This window comes from Cimex lectularius, unplaced genomic scaffold, assembly GCF_000648675.2.
Source record: "Cimex lectularius strain Harlan isolate CLEC.00 unplaced genomic scaffold, Clec_2.1 scaffold134, whole genome shotgun sequence".
In the NCBI taxonomy this organism is placed as follows: Eukaryota; Metazoa; Arthropoda; class Insecta; order Hemiptera; family Cimicidae; genus Cimex; species Cimex lectularius.
Window position 1 is genome coordinate 1,149,321 of NW_019392747.1, and position 23,558 is coordinate 1,172,878.

General features: G+C 36.5%; 2 protein-coding genes across 7 annotated transcripts in view; both read right to left on the reverse strand.

Annotated features, from left to right (window-relative positions):
• Positions 1–11,388, reverse strand: part of LOC106670195 (endothelin-converting enzyme homolog) — a 28,252-nt gene extending 16,864 nt beyond the window's left edge. For 3 of the 6 annotated variants that reach the window (XR_002910344.1, XM_024227177.1, XM_024227178.1), the window contains exon 1: positions 11,091–11,388. The gene's annotated coding sequence lies outside the window, so the exon portion shown is untranslated. Of the gene's footprint in view, positions 1–4,579; positions 4,839–11,090 lie in introns of those variants that run through there. The other 3 variants (XM_014400302.2, XM_014400300.2, XM_014400301.2) reach the window with 2 other exon arrangements.
• A 5,040-nt stretch (positions 11,389–16,428) lies between these two features.
• On the reverse strand, positions 16,429–21,747 carry LOC106670205 (extensin-1). The gene is made up of 5 exons (XM_014400316.2): positions 21,652–21,747; positions 19,580–19,850; positions 18,602–18,822; positions 17,422–18,051; positions 16,429–17,282 (listed from the first exon to the last, which is right to left on the reverse strand). Exons 1-5 carry the CDS (start codon positions 21,664–21,666, stop codon positions 17,040–17,042), a joined length of 1,380 nt encoding a protein of 459 aa, XP_014255802.1. The 5' UTR covers positions 21,667–21,747; the 3' UTR covers positions 16,429–17,039.
• Between the last annotated feature and the right edge of the window lie 1,811 nt (positions 21,748–23,558).

Here is a 23,558-nt window from a genome sequence, read left to right on the forward strand (position 1 = left end):
AACCAGGTAATAAATTGTTAGTTAAATTTAATTGTTGTAAATAAAGTAGGTCCGGTGTTTTGATAAATTTTCTTCCTAACCATCATAATTAAATAATTTTTATAAAAACTAATAAATTTTTGATCTAGGTTAATTAGATTTATATTAAAATAAGTATGTTGTAATTATACATGTAGCTAGAATAAAAATATGAGTGTCCGGTTCTTTTATCTTCAACTGTTCTCGATGCGACCCGACGTAAATCTGGACATTGGGGATCGCGGTGCGTAGAGTAGGGTAGCGTTGCATAGCATCGGGCAGATGTGCACGGGGTAATGCAATATTAGGGAATTTGCGTCAGGTATCATCGGGTAGCGTCGCATGGCGTAGCATCGGTTATGTTTGTTCCCGGCTTTAGTTTCTGTACAAAGGCGTCAGTCACATGTGGAGACACTCAAATGGCTGCAGGTTGAAAAATACGCGAGAAAGACCAAGAAACGAAGTACAAACATGCAGAGGGTCGACGATGTTTGTCGGCCCCTAAACTTTCAAGTACAAATAAATCCTTCATTTCGTTTTCACTGAATAAATCCTAGACTTTAATTGGGTTTAAAACGTAAGTGGTTTGTTGTGTTATAGACCAACATTCGTTTTACCTATATGGTAAGGTGGAGTGTCAAACAAAGGAAAGTTTGAAATTGATATAAATAAGCCAGTTAATCGGGTTTTACTCGACGCAAGGTTTTGTGAGTTTACGAGTTGGACTTTGAGGCTTAATGGCCGTTTTGGTTTACGGACCAGTGAGAGTTTTAGTTTCCCTGGTAGAATAGGTTGTTTGCTCGAATGACCCACTTACCTCTGTCCGTTTTGTGCCCACTAAAATTAAAAACTTTGATAAGTTGACCAAATGAATTTTGGACGCTTGGAAAAAAATTAAAGTTTCTTACATTGAACAAAGATTTTTACTTGTAAATCTAAATAACTAATAAAATACCATATCATTTCATTTATTAAGATATTAAAACTAGTTAAATTGAACTATTATCGTGTTTTTTATGGCTGCCTTGAGTATGTTAAACATTATAAATGGCTTAAAGTATTATCAAGTATTTTTCGAATTTTAACGGAAAACAATATAAGGCAGGATAAGGCTGCAGCTGCCTAATTACAAGTTTTTGGCAGAACTGGCTCTTTACCAGAGTTGGATTCAACTGGAGACTAGAACAAAGAAAGGGCTAAGATGTTTAATTTTAAAAAAAAGTTGAAAAAGTCAAAATTGTACGGGACCACCTTGGAAGCCCTTAGCGTGAGAGACTCTCGGCTCATAGACGCCGAGATCGTGGGTTCGATTCCCACCATCGCCTCTGGCCCTTTTTCACGATAACCCCCCCCCCCATATGAACACACATATAAGAATTCGTGACCATGGTTAATATGCATGGATCATAAGGCAAAAAAAAACCTTGGAGGCCCAGAGAAACCAACAGAAAAACTTTAGAATTTTGGACAACCATTTCACTTGAAAGATTTCAGAAAAAATAACATAACTTTATGCTTTATGAACTTCAACAATTTCAAAGAGAATCAGTAAACTGGTTCTTACAAGTTCAAAAAGGCTGCGCATTCATAGAAAGTTGGAAATAATTTGAACGTGTGGTGATTAGTGACCTTTATTCGATGATTATTCAGAAATCGTGAGATGCCGTCTGGTGTGACGTGGGATTCAGAAAAACATTTCCTTTATCGTCTCAACGTTTCGATTTTTATTGAGATCATCTTCAGGGCTTACGCAGAAAACAAACACTTTGAGTGAGTCAAGTGAGTCCCTTCAATACTTTGATTGAATAATAATTTTTTTTTTCATTGTATAAATTCATTTTTTTCCACATTCTACATGTATTAGTTAAATCTAAATAATGTTTGTAAATCCCCGGCCCTGGAAATGATCTCAATAAAGATCGCAACGTTGGCACGACAAAGAAAATGTTTTTCTGAAACCTACATCACACCTGACCGCATCTCACGACTTCTGATAATTTGAATGATTCATTTATGGTCCTCGGATTACCAGGCAGTACTATGGGGGTACTTTGGCACAAAATTTGCCGACATTTATGATTTACTAACGCTTCGGCTTGATGATGACGCGACTTGACCAGTATAAAAATAAAGAGGTGAGAGAAAATGGGTTGTGTTCTATTGGAAAAGAAATGAGATTGCCGGACGTAATATTGCTGATCAGAACTGATTAGTGATTTACATAAGTTCAGCTCTGCACATGTACATCCATACACAAAGAGCATACCGAGTCAACTCAGTAAGTCTAAATCCAAACCCAATCACACTCTCACTCATTCTTAAACACCTATGAAAAAAAAAATAAGATGGTCAGAACCATTAGAAAGAACATTCATATCAAAAATTATCCGATTTTTATTAAAACATGTGAGTAACTAAAGTTGAACAACAAAACGTGATAACACGCCTTAAGCCTACAACGTCCTATTCTTAGCCATGCCAAAATACAAAATAAACTTTACAACCTGCATAACACAAGCACTTTGTTCTCCTCAAATATATAATATGAAAAGAGATATCTATTATTTAGATTCTATAAGCGGTTTATAATTACAAAATTTTGGAAAAATCTACTATGCGAACGAACTGGATTTCACAAGAAAAAAGTGAAATATTGTAAAAATAAAGGTCAATTTTATGTCTAGTCCAGGAGGAAGAAAACAAAAGAACGATATTTATTTTTAAAAATTCCAATTTACTAAGATAAGTCCTGTAAAACTTTTTGTACCAGTCTGAATTTTTACACGTACTTAAATTTTCTCTAAGATATCTAACTTCTTCTTTCATATGAAGAACTGAACGAACATACAAAATAAATCAGCTATATATCCAATCAAATAAATGAAAAAACCTTCAAACAAATATACATTTGTTACTTTTGAATTTTCCCTCCTTTTTGCCATTTTTCAAATGTCGTGTAATCTGTATATTGAAATATCTGCAGGAGCCAGATAATTCAATAATTTAGTATTTAAATGGGTTTTAAGAATCAGAAGGTAGGGGCGTTGGTTCCAGGTTCGAATCCCGAGGCCCTGCATTCAAACTCGACACCCTTAAAAAAAATTTTTTTCTAAAACACCGGCACCCCGAGGGTTCTTACAACCTCATAGTTGAAATGCCCACGGAAAAAATTAGAAGGTATCAGAAATTTTTCAATTAATTAAGGTTTTTAGTTGAGATAAAAGAATGTCACGAGCGGGATTCGAACGCACGACCTTCGGCTAGATACGCCGCTGCTCTACCACCTGAGCTATCGTGACTTCGATCCACTCGGACACTAACTTCCCATCTCAACCCCACCTTTTGAATTTTCCCTCCTTTTTGCAATTTTTCAAATGTCGTGTAATCTGTACGATTCTCGACGACAATTGAAATGGCCACGAGAGCTTTAGTGAAGATATACTTTATTTTAACTTATTCAATTCACTAGTTTTCGTGGTTTTCTTGACCAATTAATATCTTTCAATTAATTAAGGTTTTTAGTTGAGAGAAAAAAGTCAGTGTGACGAGCGGGATTCGAACCCACGACCTTCGGCTAAATACGCCGCTATTCTACCACCTGAGCTATCGTGACTTCGATCCACTCGGAAACTAACTTCCCATCTCAACCCCACCTTTTGAATTTTAGATTGAGGTTTGAGATGGGAAGTCCGATTGTATCGAAGTAACGATAGCTCAGGTGGTAGAGTAGCTGCGTATCTAGCCGAAGGTCGTGGTTTCGAATCCCGCTCGTGACATTGACTTTTTTATCTCAACTAAAAACCTTAATTAATTGAAAGATATTAATTGGTCTAGCGGACCACGAAAACTATTGAATTGAATAGGTATCAGAATTATTAAGAAGCATCGAGATCGTTCTGAACTAACGAAACTTCCTTGAGCCTATCTCGTTGGCTAATAGTCCAGTTAAAAAGTTGTAATTATTGTATTAAGTTGTAATCCAATAAACAATACAAAAAAGTGCATATGTTTGATTCGCAAGCAGTTAAAGTAATATTAAATTTAACAATACATTTGAAAAACAATGATTAAGTCATCTGAATGGTAGACCTTGAAATTTTTGGTATGCTGTTTTAGAAGTATTTGTTTAGAGATTAGAATGTAAAAAAAAAACACGAATATCATTGCTAATTGGAAGAAAGAAAGATTTCTAAATTGAGGAACTCAATAAAGTTTAAAGTTTCTAAACTAAAAAGTACGAAGCCCCTAAATTGGCCTATAAACTTTTGGTAAACGTAAAAATGACTGTTCAAGCAACTAAAATGTCAAACCGAATAATACAGTGAATTAAAAACACGTATTAGCCACAGCTCCATGTTTCATTTAAATGAAAGATCTAGTAATTCTCCAAGTCTAGGTTTTATGTTCATAATTTAATAAAATCGGCAGGACTTAAATTCATAACGTGGTTGGTGTAAAATAATTGTAGTTCTATTATTTTAGTTTTATCCTAATTATGATTTAATTTATGTATATATGATTTTATTAAATAAATAAATTTGGAGAAAAAAAAATTGCTTACGAGTGTCGTTGGCTTGAATACTCAAGCACTTGTGAACAAAATGTGGAGGGTATTCCTGTCTCCCTATTGTAGGTACACAAAGATCCTAGTCATTGTTATTTTAGCTAAGAATATCTTGTGGATTTTGAATGAGTTTTTACGAGGCAACATTACACGACAAAATTTGTACAAACACAAGTCAAACCGACTTCGAAAGAAGCACGGAAAAAGGACATGTCGAGACTGTTTCATTGAATCATCGCAAAATAGTTTCTTACTCAGCCTCAAGTCGATTTGACTTTTGAACTGTTTACATCCGCAGAACAAACAAAAGATCAGCAAAGATTATCGTGTCACAATCGATAGAAAATATTATGTAAATACTTTACTTTTATACTAGTAAATATTCATAAGAATTTTTGAGATTGGAGATTTCAGCTTACTAATTCAATTTTAACCGATATTCGTCATATTCACAATTCATATAGAATTAATATCTATATATTTATTTCATGTATGCTTAGTGATCTAAGTGATCATGAATCTATACATGCAGGGTGCCCAACGTTTCGAATAAGTCGTTCACATATAGGAATAAATTCACTAATTTCGTGGTCCGCTTGACCAATTAATATATTACAATTAATTAAAGTTTTTAGTGAGAGAAAAAAGTCAATGGCACGAGCGGGATTCGAACCCACGATCTTCGGCTAGATACGCCGCTGCTCTACCACTTGAGCTATCGTGACCTCGATCCACTCGGACACCAACTTCCCATCTCAACCCACTCCCAATCTCAATAGGAATAAATGTGTGGTAAGTAGAAATACTTTGATTGAATACAAAAAATATTTTTTGCATTGTATAAATTCACATTTTTCAACATCCTACATGTATTTGTTAAATTTAAACAATGTATATAAATCCCAGGCCCTGAAGATGATCTCAATAAAGATCGAAACGTTGGGACGATAAGGAAAATGTTTTTCTGAAACGTACATCACACAGACCGCATCTCACGATTTCCGAATAATAATATATGAATAAAAGTAAAACATGTAACCAGGATATCAACAATTATCAGGAACTTAAAATACACACAACCACAACCACCATCAAAAAACAAAAAAAAATAACAAGAGCATGTTTTGTAATAAGGTTAAATAACAAATAAAATAGTTATTATTATTATTTTTTTTTTACAATGGATACCAGGAACTGGAGGTCTTAATATCTCTGCGTTTTCAAGTCCTTTGATGCTATTTATCATTTCACGCTGCACTTCGATGGGCAATGAATTTGAAATTCCATTTGGGTATACAGTATCATCATTGAGCCCTTCTGGTTCTAGGAATATTTGATGACTATTTTTTTCTGCAAATTTAAAGCAGAAAAAGCAAGACCAACCATGTGTAAGCTGGTGTTGAGTTTACGTTCGCAATTTTTCCACAATCGTGTTCCCTCCTGAGCACTGCAGCTGTACAGCTTATTGCACCCTGGCTCCAGTTTTGGGGGCTCGCAACACAAGTGTGAATTTGAGCCCCCGGTGTGCTGTGTTCTTCCTTCGAAGAAACTCATTTTTGAAGGGGGTTAGGACCAAATTCAGGGTCGCTGAGATCTGATCCCGCTCCTTCCATTGATGAGTGACGCGTCAATATCTTTCAATTGCGGCCACCGGTCCTCTTAGGCGTCAGAAAAAGTCCAGAGGCGACGGTGGGGATCGAACCCACGACCGCGGGATCTACTAGCCGAGAGTCTGACGCCTTAACCACTCGGCTACCGCGGCCCCAAATAAAATTACAAAACTGTCAAATGTACAAGTTCAATGTATGTTTCCCTCATTCAGCATGACCTCTTGTGACATAATGTGGTATACACCGTACCGACGTATCCTTGAAGATGCATTCAGTAGGTTCACGAGGCTTGTTGATTTGGTGTTGCGGCTTACAACAAAATTCAAGTAAGCAGTTGGGCCAAATCGTAATTAAATTGGGCAATTGAATAAAATATGCGAAAATATCTCTTTTCGGCTAAACGGCTAAATGACAAAGGGTACAAAACAAATTAGAACCAATCTGGTATATCTGATCGAAAATAACCAATTTTAAGCGATATTTACTATAAGGGTCTGGAAAAAGACTAGTTTTTTCAAAAAGAGCCCTGTTCAATAGGTAGGGGCTAGTGCAATCAGGATTCTGAAACTACTACAATTATATTCTCTCAATGTAATGTGGTAATTTTCTTTTAAGGAGTACTTGTATACATCTATAAGATAAACTATACTATGGGTCAAACTCAGAAGAGAGGTAGGATTACTAACTGGTCACTGGCATCTGAGAAAACATCTACGCAACATGGGTATACAGCGATGATCCCATTTACAGATTATGTAATGAGGAGGAGGAAACAGCCACTCAGATCATCTTCGAATGCGAAGCAAAAGCTCAACGGAGGTTTAACCTAACGTACGGAAAAAACTTACGGAATCAAATTGCAACAGCGACAGTCAATGACCTGATACTTCTAAGGAGAAGTATTGGGTCTATTGAACTGAACTAAGGAACTAGGAAGGTACAATAAGCCAGAAGGCTGCGGTGTCTGGGGTGTACAAACCCCGCTTCCTTTTCTACCATACCATGGGTCAGTTCATTTACAGCTTGTCGGTACCACAATCACCTTATTTCCAAAACAGGCTCAATATCTGTGAAACCCACTCGTATGGCCCTCCCTGTTTGATGGTGAGGGAGTATGAGGTATGTAGGACTAATAAATCACAATGACAACAAATATTCGTATAAAGCATGCTTGAAACCATAAGTTTCAAAACTGTAAATAAATTGACCATATTGGTTACTTTTAAATTATTAATTTTGATTTCAGATTCGAATATGTTTTTTGTTATTGTTTATATTACTATCTGAAAGATTGAAAGTTCTGTTTGTCCGATGTATAAATAGTTATATTGTTTTTTTTTTTACCATGTCAGCAATATTTAAATTATTTTTAAATTGTCAACACCACACTAAGGCAGTGCGTTATAAAATCCAATTGTTATTGTAACTTTGTTTTCGTCAGAATTTATACATTCCGTACCTTTTCACCCGCGGCTGATGGTCGCCGGTCGAATTGTCGATCACGACTGGCTGCCAAACACTTCCAAACCGGGAAAATTGTGGAATCGATTGTGACCGAGTTCAAAGCGTGTTGTCGCGTATCCATAGCAGCATTTTTGCTCAAGATAAGAGTGATGCGACGGTTTTATGTCGTCCCTATGCCCATGAGACAATATTCCTGGGAATATTTTTGAAAGTCAAACAGATAGTAACAATAGGTAAGTTATTTAACCGTCTGTTTCGAGTCACCAAGGTTAAAAATAAGTGAACGGAGATTCCATTTAAAACGCCCAAAAGAATTCAACGATCGCAATGCCCTTATTTTGTAAAACTTACATTCGTCCTTAAACTAACTAAGCTCAGATCTGCTAAATATATTGTGTAGTTATAGAGGCTAATTAGGCTATATACGAATATACTATTTTAATCATTGTCTTCCATTCAGACAAACTATATACTAGCTGTACTTAAAAAATAAAACATAAAGGAATGTAGTTTTTCAAGAATTTTTTTTAATGCGGTATTTCAACTACGAGGTTATATGAACCCTCGGGGTGGGTTTGAAAAAAAGCCCATTTGTAAGTATGTTGGGGCCGCTGGATTCGAACCCGGGACCTTTACTTTACAGTGACGAGCGCGTCTACGCCTAAACTGTGCTGCCACCGACACCCCCAATCTAGATTTTAAAATGACAGATCCAAACTTACAATTATGAAGTATGTTTTTAACTTATAATTGCATTAATTATACATACAGAGCAGCACTTTGTCCATTACTACAAACTATAAAGATAAATAAGATCGTTTTTTAAATAGTTATTATAATGCTACTCTAGGAGTATTTGTTCCTTTTGAAGTCGAATTTTTTCCAATGCATTCTTTTTATTAAAACTAATCAAATGCGACCGTCTGTCAATTTTACACTGGCTAATAACTATAATGATTATTTGGAGATCATGAAATGCGGTCTGGTAACCAAATAATCATAAACTAACTGTCACTAAACACCGCACATATAATGATAATAATAAACACTCTTAGACTTCACTGATTAGTGATCCAGTCTATCTAGTATTCGAGCTATTTTTTTCGTTTAGTTTAATGAATGCGATGAACGGCAGGTAAGCTCCAACTGAAGAATGGCTTCATATTTAACATTGGGTCCATATAGAGTGCAAGTAGAACTATGCTACCAAATACTACAATTGTGCGTGAAACGGCAGCGATTTTTGGAGGAAAAGGTGCTGTTATATGTATCTCGTTTTATGTTATATTGGGAGTGAAGGTATTTATTAGCTTCACTCATTTCGTGGTCCGCTTGACCAATTAATATATTACAATTAATTAAGGTTTTTAGTTGAGATAAAAAAGTCAATGGCACGAGCGGGATTCGAACCCACGATCAAAGGAGGGAAAATTCAAAAGGTGGGGTTGAGATGGAAAGTTAGTGTCCGAGTGGATTGAGGTCACGATAGCTCAAGTGGTAGAGCAGCGACGTATCTAGCCGAAAATCGTGGGTTCGAATCCCGCTCGTGCCATTGACTTTTTATCTCAACTAAAAACCTTAATTAATTGTAGTATTTATTAGCATGGAAGTGAAGTGTGAACCGATGACGGAATATTGAATACTCTATAGATCCCTCAATTAGATTAGACTCGTTAATTATCTGTAAAGAAGATGGATGAATGTGTTCTCGTTCCTCCTTGAGTAAATGGTATGAAATAGAAAAGAACATGTTCAGAATGAGTGAGATTCAATATCTGACTAAATCCATTTTAATTTTTTTTTTGTACTTAGTACATTGTTTGCGTTTCCTACTTAATGTTGGAATTAAATGTATTTGCTTGCGTCAATGTGGCAGAATCCGAAATGACATACTCAATTTTGATGTACATGTGGGTTTGAACGCATATATTCATCCAGCGTTGCATTTATGTAAATCAATAGATCAATTTCAAAACTAAAATTTCTGAAAAATTGTACCCAAGAGAGACGTTGCCACTTTTCGTGTTTTATTTAAAGTAAAATTAAGATAAGTATAAAAAATAAAGATAAGTATATAAATATAAAGAAAACTAGAACTATTCTAAACAAAATTGTTATGAAAAAAGGATTAACATAATGATAAAAGAAATTGATTTTATATGGTTCAAATACGAATTAATATATTTACCTACATGAGAATGCCTAGTACCAGCTATGTATATAAACTAGTTTTAATTGCCACTATATTAAATTATATTCACTAATTTCGTGGTCCGCTTGACGCAGCGGCGTATCTAGCCGAAGATCGTGGGTTCGAATCCCGTTCGTGCCATTGACTTTTTTATCTCAACTAAAAACCTTAATTAATTGTAATATTAAATTATGTTAACATACAACATATAGATTAAAACTTTATACCAAATTTACACAAATGTTATATAAAATGTAGATCAATTACTTAGGTACAATCTCATGCAATGAACTAACATAACGCTATCTTGCATGGTCCGAAAAAAATCATATTTATTTGTTCGCAGACGCGCTTAACAGCCGTATAATTTTAGGTTTATGATTGATATATTGATTAAAATATGATCAGCCCTGCCACATTTTTGATTTGATTAACGATAATCGAGACTTCGCTATGGCCTAATTGTTGCTAACCGTCAATTAGTCCATATAATGTCAAGCCAAACCAGTTGTTCAATCCAACATTAGAAGTTACAAAATTGAGATTCCCAGTGAGCTTTTCGACCGGTAAAATATGGATTAAGTCAAAATAACAATATTTAGTCAAAACCAAAAGTAAATGATTATTTGGATATGGTGAGATGCGGTCTGGTGTGACGTAGGTTTCAGAAAAACACTTTCTTTATCGTGCCAACGTTTCGATCTTTATTCAGATCATCTTCATGGCCTGGGATTTACATTACATTTAACAAAAACATGTAGGATGTGGGAAAAAGTGAATATATACAACGCAAAAAAATATTTTTCTACTTATATGCTATAATTTGATTGAATATAAAAAATATTTTTTTGCATTGTATAAATTCACTTTTTTCCACATCCTACATGTATTTGTTAAATTTAAACAATGTTTGTAATTCCCAGGCCCTGACGATGATCTCAATAAAGATCGAAACGTTGGCACGATAAAGGAAATGTTTTTCTGAAACCTACATCACACCATACCGCATCTCACGATTTCCGAATAATCATAATCATAGACTAACGGTCATTAATCACCACACACTAAAAGTAAACTTTAATGACTGGAAGTTGAATCTATTTTGTAATTTATTTATTGTTTCTGTTGATTAGAAAATTTGAAGGTGAAATAAGATAAGAGAAAACTCACAATTTGTTCCATTTCAAAATAGTAAAAAACAATTTAATACGTGATTAAATCGTATTAATGAATTAATTAATACCAATTAAATCCACTGGTCGGTGAATTCCAGCAGAAGAGAGACGATGAGATGGAAAGTTGCATCAGCTCTAATTGGACGAGATGTACCGTCGGGGGTCCAAAAGCCGAATGCCGTTGTCAGTTCTTTGCGGTAAATAGATCTAAACTGCGGCCATGGGCGTTTATGCTACTATTCCCTCGTTTCCGGACGTTTCGTCATTGTACATTGTACTTGGACTTGGGCGTCTCCCGAATCAAGTGCCGTCCACGGTGGAATTTCGACCTAAACACACGGCCACCGGCGGTGCAAGATTAAAATACCCCGACGTGCTGTATCAGTGCCTTATTATCTCTCGGCAGCTACCCTCTTATCTTATCCGTCGTTTTATTGTTGAATAACTACAATTGTTCCTTAAACAACAAAACAATGGATGGGATTAGTACTGAGTGAAGCCTCCTTTAGAGAGCTAAATTCCAGACACCAGATCGAAAACAAAAGTTTTTGAACGAAAAGCAAAAGAACACCATTATTTAAACTATGTATATCTTTCATTTCCAACAGGCTGAATTTATGTCTTAGCGAGAGAGAAAAAGGAGGGAAGAGAAAGAGACTTTAAAAAAAATGATTTGGATGCCCCATGAAATATTACATTCATAAAAATTTACTTTAATTGGTAATACAGAGTTATTTATACAACGAAAAATTCAAAATTAAAACACAAAATTCACAATTTCTACCATACTTCATACCACAAGAAGGATCCAAGGTAAATCTTGGGGATTGAAACCGAAAATGGCCGATTGGCGTTACACGGCAGTAATAAGACCCAGAATAACCTATGGATCACTAATCTGGTGGAACAAAGCTCAACAAAAAGTAGCTACCCAAACATTAGGCAGCATACAAAGACTAGCAAACCTATGTATCACAGGGGCAATGAGAACAACCCCTACGAATGTATTAGAAACTCTGCTAAACCTACCTCCATTGGAAATATTCATAAAAGGAGAGGCTAGGAAAAGCTCACTTAGGCTCCAGAAAAAATTAAATTGGAAAGGAACTAACAATTCGGGCATACAACCATAATCAACAAAATCAGAGCCATTATTAGAAATGATCCCGGAAACCCCCCTAACCATCCCTAACCATTCTTCACAACTTCCTATAAGTCTCAACGGACTACAAAGGAGAGAAAGAACACAGGAGAGCATCAGATACAATGATATGGAATACAGATGGCTCCAAAACAAACGAAGGAGCCGGATCAGGCGTTTTCTGTACAAGTCAGAATTCAGTACAATCAATGCTTGTACCCTGGAAAATCTTACAAGAGGTTACACTGGCAAACACATCCTCATAAGATCTGATAGCCAACCAGCCATTAAAGCAATAGCATGTCAAAGAATCACATCAAAATTAGTCAGTGAATGTATCCAAAATCTCCAAAATCGGGGGAAACACAACATCCTGATGATATCTTGGGTGCCAGGGCACAGGGAAATTTTGGCTAACGAGAAAGCAGACAGTCTGGCCAGAGGAAGATCTGCAAGACCATACATAGGACCTGAACCTATAACTTGGGATAACAAAAACAAACATAGAATCCTCCATCGCAGAATGGATCCGAACAAAGCAAAAGGAAAAGTGGATAAACTCTAGCGGTGCTAGACTTAGTAAACTTATGGTGAAACAACCCTCACCAAGACCGGCAAAAGCATTGCTGCAATTGGAGAGGGCTGAACTCAGAGGAGTGGTAGGACTACTAACATCTGAGAAATACTCACTGACATCTGAGAAAACATCTACACAACATGGGTGTATACAACGATGATCCCATTTGCAGATTATGTAATGAGGAGGAGGAAACAGCCACTCATATCATCTTCGAATGCGAAGCAACAGCTCAATGGAGATTTAACCTAACATACGGGAAAAACTGGCCCTCTCAATTCCTGGCAAATAGATGGGGAAGAAATGGAAGTAGTGACAGACTTATTTTCTTGGGCCCCAAGATCACCGCAGATGGGGACTGCAGCCAAGAAATTAAAAGACGCTTGCTCCTGGGGAGGAAAGCTATGACAAATCTAGACAGTATACTCTGAAGCCTTTGAACTCTGGTGCTGGAGAAGACTTCTGCGAGTCCCTTGGACTGCAAGGCGATCAAACCGGTCAATCCTGGAGGAGATCAACCCTGACTGAAGGAAATTTTTGACCAAATATCCTTGCAGCTTCACGTCCAACATTGAAGCATAAAACATTAGANTAATAAATTTTTTTGGGGTTTTTCATAGTTACTTAATTTATTTGATAGATTTATTACTTCCTTTTTGGTTGATAACCATGCTTTTCCTTTCAGCATGACGCATTATCTGCTCAGTGATCCCATATGGATGGGGCTTGAGAAAAGATTGCCATCCCACGCGTAATGATAAGAAAATGTCAATGGAGATATTTTTCGTTATCCGAGGCGCGTTTTACTAAGTAGTGTGAATAATCCTACTTACGGAACTTAATAGAAAAAGATGCCCGAGAAATCTGTTCCAGTTGATTTCGAGCTACGAAGATAGAAAAGTAGAAATGTCAACACAACACACGCAAAAAAAAAGAAAAATACAAAAATACAGGGAGGTTGTACGCAGAGATCTGTGCTGAGACCAAGTTTTTGGAACGTAGTTTTCGTAGGACTTGTTAAAACTGTTTCATGAAAGTGGCATAAAATTCTTGGCTTCTATCGATCACCTCGATAATTACTGAGGAGGACAAAAGGAAAAGATTAATACAAACGGCGCGAAATTATATCCGAATGGTGTCGTCAAACCGACTTAAATCGTGAAAGGCCAATTAAATACACTCTCAATAATCCGAAACGATGGAAAGCGAAAAGTAAAATACCTGGAAGTAGTGTTAGGAGAAAAACTGAGCGCAAGACATCCAGCAATTAAGGTGAATCTACTAAAGTATACGAGGTTAAGCATCATCAGTAAATTAAGGTTTTTAGTTGAGCTAAAAAAAGTCAGTGTCACGAGCGGGATTCGAACCCACGACCTTCCGCTAGATACGCCGCTACTCTACCACTTGAGCTATCGTGACTTCGATCCACTCGAACACTAACTTCCCATCTCAACCCCACCTTTTGAATTTGCCCTCCTTTTTGCCATTTTTCAAATGTCATAATTAATTGAAAGATATTAATTGGTTAATCGGACCACGAAAACTAGTGAATTTAATAAGTTAAAATGAAGTATATCTTCACTAAAGCTCTCCGTGGCCATTTCATTTGTCGCCGAGAATCAAATAGATTACACTGACCATTTTATCTCAACTAAAAACCTTAATTAATTGAAAGATATTAATTGGTCAAGCGGACCGCAAAAACTAGTTTAATCAGTAAAGTAGAATGAGGTAACCTAGGGCAGTTTGTGGAGCTTTTGACAAGTTAGATGGCAAAATTGTTTAAAAACAAATTCATAAAAACTATATTATCTTATATTGATATTCTATTCTATAGGTTGGTATTAAAAAATTTTTTTGCTTGACTGTCTCCGTCTATGGAATAGAGTGGGTCAAGTTTAAAAGGTAGATTACCCATGAATATTTATTATTTATGTAGAGGTATTTATTATTTATGTAGAGTATAAGGTGGTTCTTGATTACTGGATAACCCAAATTTTGACGGGACAAAGAGAGTTCCAGCAGTTTCTTACAGCTTCAAAATAGATAGTAAAAAGTGCTAGATGTAAGTATTGCGAAACACACGAGGCCAAACACAAACTTTTTGTCAAGGTCACGAACGTTCAATGATCTCATCAAAAAAAGAGGAAACATATAAAGCCTTCAAGGGGTTCGCGTTGGAGTGTTTTATACCCAACAATAGGGTGTAGTGGGTTGTTTCTCTATATCGCAGAAAAGAGGGAACCAGTAAAGGGAGACCTTAAATTAATAATGGCCCTTCCATTATGAACATTTCTTAAAATAAAGGGCCCATAAAAGCGATTAAAGTAACCCCGCTCATAGAATTAATTTCTAATAAATTGAACCGACGTGGTCACCCGGTATGGGGTCTCCCTCAGGAACAGCAATGGGAAGGCAAAAACAAATGTCTTAGTTGTTCCATCCTTTTAAAAAAAGCAACAGATCCTTTAACAGGATGAAGCAAGACGCTGACTCCTTGGATCATTTTCGATCAAATGATTTTACTTTTAAAATTAATAATATTTAAGATTAATAAAAATAATTACTCTTTAGAGTATAAATCTCGGAATATATAACCATCTGGAACAAGGGCAAATTGTGAAACAAACACATATTCAGAATCTTTGGCAATAACTTCAGGTGTACCACATGTCACTTATTGTCTTAGAAAACCATCACTACAAGACAATTTTTCTATTAATGTTTTTGAGTTTTATGTTAATTGTAAAAAGAGCAAACAGTGGTGAACACAAAATTAGAGTACAAAAAATAGGTTGAAAGGTCTGTTCTGAGCAGTCCTTCTTTCCTATGTACGTTATTATCTAGGTTGACGGTTCGGAATGGATTTGAAATACCCTCGGAGCATATTGGGATTGTGCGAATTTTCATGTTAAGAAAACATACATATGTAGGCGTGGTTATGCAATTTGATTGGTCCGGAAGGATCCAGGTAGTACAAACTGCTAATTTGCCCAGCTCCTGTCCAGACTAATATTATACAAGTCTTACGTCAGATTCTGGAGCACTTTACATAAGGATTGCACAAGTTTGAACGTCGTCATTTTTTTTTCATTATTTTCCTTTCTTCTTAATAGCCGGCCATTTTCAACTTCGGGATGATCTCAATTTTTAATACATCTTAAACGCATGTTTAGTCCACTTCCGTTTCACCTTGGGCTACCATTTGAGCAAACAGGAAATCATAATTTTTAAAATGTTCCTTTACTGAAATACTATTAAGGATTTCAAGAGGACCAATCGCAAGCTACCATTTCCTAATACAATTCACATTAAGAAAAAATATTATTTAGCGATATAAACACAAATGTACATCATTATATTTCAAAGATCATATCAATTATTTGAATTTCCTTTCTTCACAACAAAAAATAGATAACAATTTTGTTTGTAATCACTGCCAGGTTGATTGCTGTTTCACTTAACCATATCCGGTGCTATTCAAGCGATTTAAACGTCACTATTGAACAGCAGGGGTGAATATTTCCGCTAATGAATCTTTCCTCTCAAATACAGTTAATTACAAATATTTTCGATTGACTTAGATAAAATATATAGAAATCAGTATAGAGAACACAATCAGGTCATATAAAAACTACATTATAAAGTAAGAAAATATTTAATTTAAAAAAATACAAACGATGGTATATTGTTTTCTTCCCTAATTGGTAATGCTGGCAATTATTATTATCACCACACGTGGACATAATTTCTGTCAATATTTACAATTAATTTTTTCATTGATTCAATATTAAATGGTAAAAATAAAAATAAGGGTTGGTAACATAGAAATGGTAATATCAAGAAATAAATGGTACAACTTTAGAAGACATTTGGATAATAATTTAATAATTTAAAAAGACATTTAAAAGAACATGTCTTCTACGAGAAGGACCCGATATTTACAAGCAAGGTTGTGTTTGCCTCGTTGGGGGAATTTAAGGAAATTGAGGCTCTAAAAAGTGCAAGTATGGCACGTTCGAGTAACATAGGGTAAATAAACAATATAATTTTTTTAAATGCGAGGTAAAAAAAGTTATATACAATGGCTGGTTTAAGCATAAATCCTTAACTTTTCGTCGTTGTATACAGTTCAGCCAACAGCGTTAAATATATAGTGAAAATTCAAAGAAAATGTTAGTTAATTGAGATTTGAATGCTGCATGAAATCTTGAGGAAGTTGAACTGCGGTTAGAATGAACAGGGAAAGGAAGTGGGGATCGCTGTTTGACTAAAAGAGGATTTGACACAAGGAAGGACTTAATGTCCAAAAACGGGCTTGGCTACTTTGGCGGCAGCGGAGTGGTCTTCTTTGCTGACGGTCGCATGGAATCCGGTCTCCCAGTCGGCGACGTAGTTGACGGTCCTCACGGAACCATCGGGTTCGACGAGGGAGTACTGTCCTTTGACGACATCTCCGTCACGTTCTTCCCATTGGTGTTTCTTGTCTCCGGTGTGAGGGTCGTCGACTCCGTATTCGAAGGCGTACCTGGGGTGGTGGTCCTAAAAATCAATTAAAAACGATTCAGCAATAATTCCCAAAAAACTTTAAGATTTGTCAGAGACACTGCCTGATCGCCTCTAATGGTGATGATGTAAAGGCAGGATTGGTGTAATAGTAAATTCAAAATGATATACGTACGTAGTTTTCGAGGTATTCTTTGTGAACGGATTTGCCGACGGCTACTTTGGCGACGTGAGCGTGACCACCGTAAGAGGCAACGACGGGAGCAAGTGGGGCAGCAGCGGCGTAACGGACTTCAGCGGCGGGTGCGGCGTATTTGACAACTGGGCTAACGGAGTAAGAGGCGACGGCAGGAGCTGCGTACTTAACGACGGGAGCAGCGGCGTAGGAAGCAACGGCGGGTGCTGCGTATTTAACGACGGGAGCGGCGGCGTAAGAGGCGACGGCCGGGGCGGCGTATTTTACAGACGAAGCCTGGTGGTAAGAAGCGACAGCGGGAGCTGCGTATTTGACGACCGGAGCAACGTTGTAAGCTGCGACGGCGGGGGCGGCGTGATAGGTGGAGACGGCAGGGGCGGCGTGGTAAGTGGCGACGGCGGGGGCGGCGTGGTAGGTGGTGACGGCCGGTGCGTGGTAAGCCACAGCAGGAGCTGAGACGGCTACTTTAGCGACAGCGGGAGCGACGTAAGAAGATGAGAAAGAAGCACCGTTGGAGTATCCTCCGGAATATCCTGAGTATCCTCCTTGTGAGTAGGAAGAGTAGGAAGGAGCGGAAGAGACTTTCAAAGTCGGGACAGCAGCAGCAACCTTGTGAAAGAAATAATAGTTTAGTAAAACAACATTAAAAAAATTAAAATTCCTGATAGATCACGTTGGGTAAATTAAATAGCAAAATATGCAGAGTTAGAGTTCCCCATAAAATGAATCCAAAAATCTCAATCCAAAATCCTTTTATGGATCCAATGAAATTATATACAATAACCTTAATTACCCTTCGTACGTAAAATCCTATCTAGATATTGCAAGCAGCTCCGGTCAATCTTTACCACTCACCAAACAGCAATATTCAATTAAAAATTAAAAAAAAATAAAATGCAGGAGCAAGTTGTTAAAGACTAGCAAAAAGGAAGGAAATACGCCAGATTTTTACCCACTTTGTCCTTATTCAGAATATATAGCTTATTATTAATTATATTGTAGTCAACAAGAAGTGGAAAAACATAAAATAATAACAACGAATCGTATCTTAAGCGAATAAATAAAGGAATAACAAGCGTTCTGAACATCGACCAAGTTTTTACAAATGTTCATCGTCCATAACTCGTCGTAATAGTTTTGTATAATTTTAAATAATTACCTTAACAGCTGGAGCGACGTAGGAAGCGACAGCCGGTACAGCAGCGGCCACCTTGACCGCAGGTCCTGCTGAGTAGGCGAAGGCGGGGGCTGACTTGTAGTGCGTGTTAAATCCGGTGGAGTATGTCTGCACAGCGGGTACTGCATACTTGACAGCAGGAGCGGCCTGGAGAGAGTACCCACCCCCTACGGCGCCACCGGAGTAATAGCCCTTAGAGACTCCTAAATAAACCAATTAATAACAATTATCCAGCCCGTTACGCCGCTCTCAATTTTAATTTTTGCGATTTCGCTTCATTAGGCACAATGTCAGTCATGCTTTCAGCAATCCATTATTAGAAAAGTATACACATTCATTAATAAGTAAGTCATTAATATGAAAAATAAATTCGATTTCTTAAATAGAATCTGTGAGGTGATTCCAATGCTCGATTTTATTAATACTTTATTTTTATTAATACTTCCGGTCCTGCCTATCGTAGGTATCTAGTTTGATCTTTCAGACAGATCTGTAACAGACCAAATAGGCGAGACTAAGCAGACAAGTATTATAGGATCAACTTTAACGGTTTTTTTAATTATATTTATTAATAAAGTTCATAATACTGCTAAATAAAAGCTTCGACCCCTTTAAGAGAAAAAGCCTTGATATCGACCAAATGTAAAAAAAGATTGTCTTTGCCCCATTGACAGCTAAACTAAAACAGCTGGTGAAATTCGCTAGTAAAGATGCCAATATGACTACCTAACTTATTACTTATTCAATCACACAAGTTTATTAATTATTATACCCTTTATTTCATGTATGTTTTATTACGCATTCATCAGCTTTTTAGTAGTTAAAAGGATGAAGGGAAAATTCCTTCTTAAGAACGGTTACTAAAATAGGTTTGTTATAAGATCTAAAAGTAGTTCCCGATTTTATATCTTATTGTTAAAACTTAATAGTGTAACGTGAAATTTTATAGTTGATAATTACCTCCGAGGGAGTAAGAAGCGACAGCTGGGGCGTGGGACACGTATCCTCCGTTGTATCCGGCGTTGTATCCAGCGTTGTGTCCGCCGTTGTAACCTCCGTTATAACCGGTGGAATATCCTCCAGAAGAGTAGACGGAGTTTCCTCCGGCAGAGTAGCCTCCGGCCGAGTAGCCTCCTTGGTAGCCGTGTCCGTAAGCGCACTTCGCGTGGTACTCAAGTTCCGGGTCCCAGGAAGCCGAAGCCAGAGCCAGCAAACAGGCTGCTCCGAGCGCCTGTAAATCAAACGTGTTCGGGTTGTAAAATGAGCGGGTGCAAGCGGACCAGTGAGATTAATTCTGATCAAACTGATGACATTATTAAAAGAAACGATTTCGAAATGACCCGTTGAAATAAACAACCAAGATGAACATTTAAATGTATCTAATTGTAAGTATAAAATTAAATATTGGGTTATTTCAAGGCATTGAAACAACATGACTTGTGAATGCAATAAAATACAAGTCTCAAAATTTAAAGCTGAATTGAGAATAGAACGTTGATATGTTCTACACATTTACATGTAAAAGAAAATTAGCTATTGCAGAGATGAAATATAATGAAGTTCATAATGATAAAATGGGCGTGAAGTAGCTGTTTTTTGCTTGACCGACCGTCGAAGTCTCTCCGGTTTTTGATTTTGCCCAACAAAATTGGAACCCGTCCTGTCGGTACTTAATTGGCGGACAGTTATATATCTGAATAAAATAGGGCATCGGGCTTAGTAGGTGAAAGGTGGGAGCAAGTGCGTAAACCGTTTACGTAACAAAGGCAAAGTCCAGACACTGTTACTTCGTTCGGGCCCAATCAATAATGCATATAGTCCGGCGATTTTGTAATCGTAACTTCTTCGCAAAGGTCTCATCGTTTATGGGTTTTTATTAAAGCGGTAATGGATTTCGCTTGTTTATGAGCCTTCATCCGCTACACCCCGTAAATCGAATTGGAAAAATTATTGAGCTCACGTCTCTCAGCACGCCTTTTACATAAGTGAATACGAACGCGGAACCTGCAGATTTAATGGAAAGTACGAGCTCGCTCTCAGCCTGTGTACTGCCCGCCTTTCGAAAATATTTGGTCGTAGTGTCGAGATGGCAAACGGAAAATTGGTCCGAACCGAGAGTGTCTCCAGATCGGGCCATTAATCCAAACCGAACTTTCGATATTTTCCTGAAACGCAGACGGCAGGCCAATTATCGGCAATGATAAAGTCCCGCCGGCGTTTCCTTAAATGCCCCCTCCTTCCTACCCGAAAGTGACAACCCAGAAGCATAAATTATTACGAAATGGGGTAAATAAATCGAACCTTTTCCTCCGTGCTCCCTACTTTGAAACGGCTCTTAAGATTATCTAACGGGGATTAGATCCAACAGCAATGCCAACGTTTTACTGCAGGGGTGTAAAAGGCCACCCTGCCACTTTCCTCATTTACGTAATTCAAATAAATTATGCTTTTTAATTAAATCAGGCCAATATATATTTCGCCATATTTCGAACTGAATTCCAGATATGACAATTAGATAACAAGCAAGTGAAACATCTAGAAAACCCAAACTTACACATTATTAACAACTGTTATAATAAATTTTAAGAATTTATTATTATTATACATATTAAGCTATAATATAAAATACTTATTTGCCAACAGTTTAATGACGTTGCAAATTAAAGAGAGGAAAAACAAAACACACGGTACAACTGTTATAGCAAGTTTGGAAAGAATGAGTCTGATCGAAATTGAATTTTGGTCAATGCGTTCCTCAAAGAACAGATCATTTTTACTAATAAACTGAAGGGAGATAAATTAAATCTCTGTACCGTTATGTTGTTTTTAAGTCAAACTGAGAAAATTCCACAGCCACTTTAAATACCTCGTGAACTTAAAGCATCCATTATACAGAGTTTACCATTAAACATCTAGTGAAAAAAATTCGGATAATCCATTCCGCGAGGCACACGGGGAAGCCGGGTTCGTACAAATAGGCCGGATCAAATCACACACGCGTTTTTATTTAAATCTTCTAAAACGTTATGTACCTTGATAAAAGCCATGGTGATGATGTGAATGGAGAGCACGTAGTGTTAGGGGTAAAGAGCCCACTCCGTGCTTATATACTGGTCCAGGGCGAAGGGTGGGGCGCCGAGTGGCAAGGGTGTGGTCTCGCCATTTCGGTAACTCGTATGCAGAACGTATGACCCCTGGAAAGTAACCCCTTTCAACCCCGGCTAAGGCCGATTGTTGTCTCGGCCAGTCTCGCTTCCTCCTACCAACAACAACTAACAGTTTCAAAAAAGGACTCAATTCGCTTGCTCGTTTTTAATAAACGCACCCACACTTTTGTTAATTTTTTGTTTTTAAAATACATTACATACATATAATTTTGGTCGGAATAAAAAGATTAAAAAAGGTCGCGTAATAAATATAAAAATTGCATTTTTTTTACATTTTCACAAATAATTTTCATCTCACAATGCTTACTTGGTTAGTTTTCAACGCAAATTTTATATAAATCGTTGACTTGAAACATTTTTATCAATAGTACAGTAAAATAAAATAAAATATTTCGCCCAATCCACTGCTGAAATTTCGTTTTTAACCACTCTAATAATTATTAATTAGTTCAAATTATATTAATTTGAGTACTTCAGAAGCTCAGATTGATTAATTTATATATGTTATATATATACATTTTTATTTCATNGGTCAAGCGGACCACGAAACCTAATAAAATTGGGTATATATTTCGAAACATTTTGTAACAATTTCAACAATTCCAAGATTCATTTGTTACATCATTGCTTAATATGTGGAGTACAGCATAAAATATACAATCCTTGATTTTATGTTTTTTACACTCTTTCCTAGCATATATACAAAATCCATGGTAAATTTGAATAAAAACAAACAAAAACACTTAGTTCCTTTCGTCTTTTGTTTTAGAAACTTTCTACAAATGTATCTCCTTAATCAATACTTTGAAATTATTTCTAACGATTTACAAGTTTAACAAACATAATCTACTTACAGTATAAAAAAATTATGTGTTTAACCATAATGAATTTATGGTTTAGCTTAAGAGATTAGACATTTCTACATGTATTGATTTCTTTTTTCTTCCAAATTTGCCTTATCCCTGATTTTTTATTCCTTCTCGTGAGTATATGAAAGTGTTTCTTAATTTTAGATTGGCAAGCTGGTAGTTATAAAACGTAGGTTTGTTTTTTCTATTAACACAATTTAATTTTAGTCAGTATTTGTTTATTATTATTTATCAATCTCACTGGTGTAAAGAGTTTACTTCAATAAAGGGAAAATGTAATAAAAAATTTAATTAATTAAGGTTTTTAGATGAGATAAAAAAGTGTCTTCGATCCACTCGGACACTAACTTCCCATCTCAACCCCACCTTTGAATTTTCCCTCCTTTTTGCCATTTTTCGAAGTCACGATAGCTCAAGTGGTAGAGCAGCGGCGTATCTAGCTGAAGATCGTGAGTTCGAATCCCGCTCGTGACACTGACTTTTTTATCTCAACTAAAACCTTAATTAATTGAAAAATATTAATTGGTCAAGCGGACCATGAAAACTAGTGAATGTAATAAAAAAACACTAATTTTATCTTTTCGAGCGACTAATATTACATTAGATTGCACACATGATCGCAACACACACATATATCCTTGCTAATTACTGTATACAATTAATTTTAATATACTAATTATTGTATGAAACTAATATTTTCATTAAGGTTAATTTATTAAATCAGACTGCTATGTGAAAATAACTTTACCTGTTTTGAAACGGAATGTGACATTTTTTCATTAATGGAAACAATGAAAGTCGAAATACCGTGAGATTTCTTGTTAAGTGTTGAAAAATTTACAAAATAACGTACAGACCAATAACCGAAGATGGCGAAACGGCGAGACAGCAAGGATATCGCGA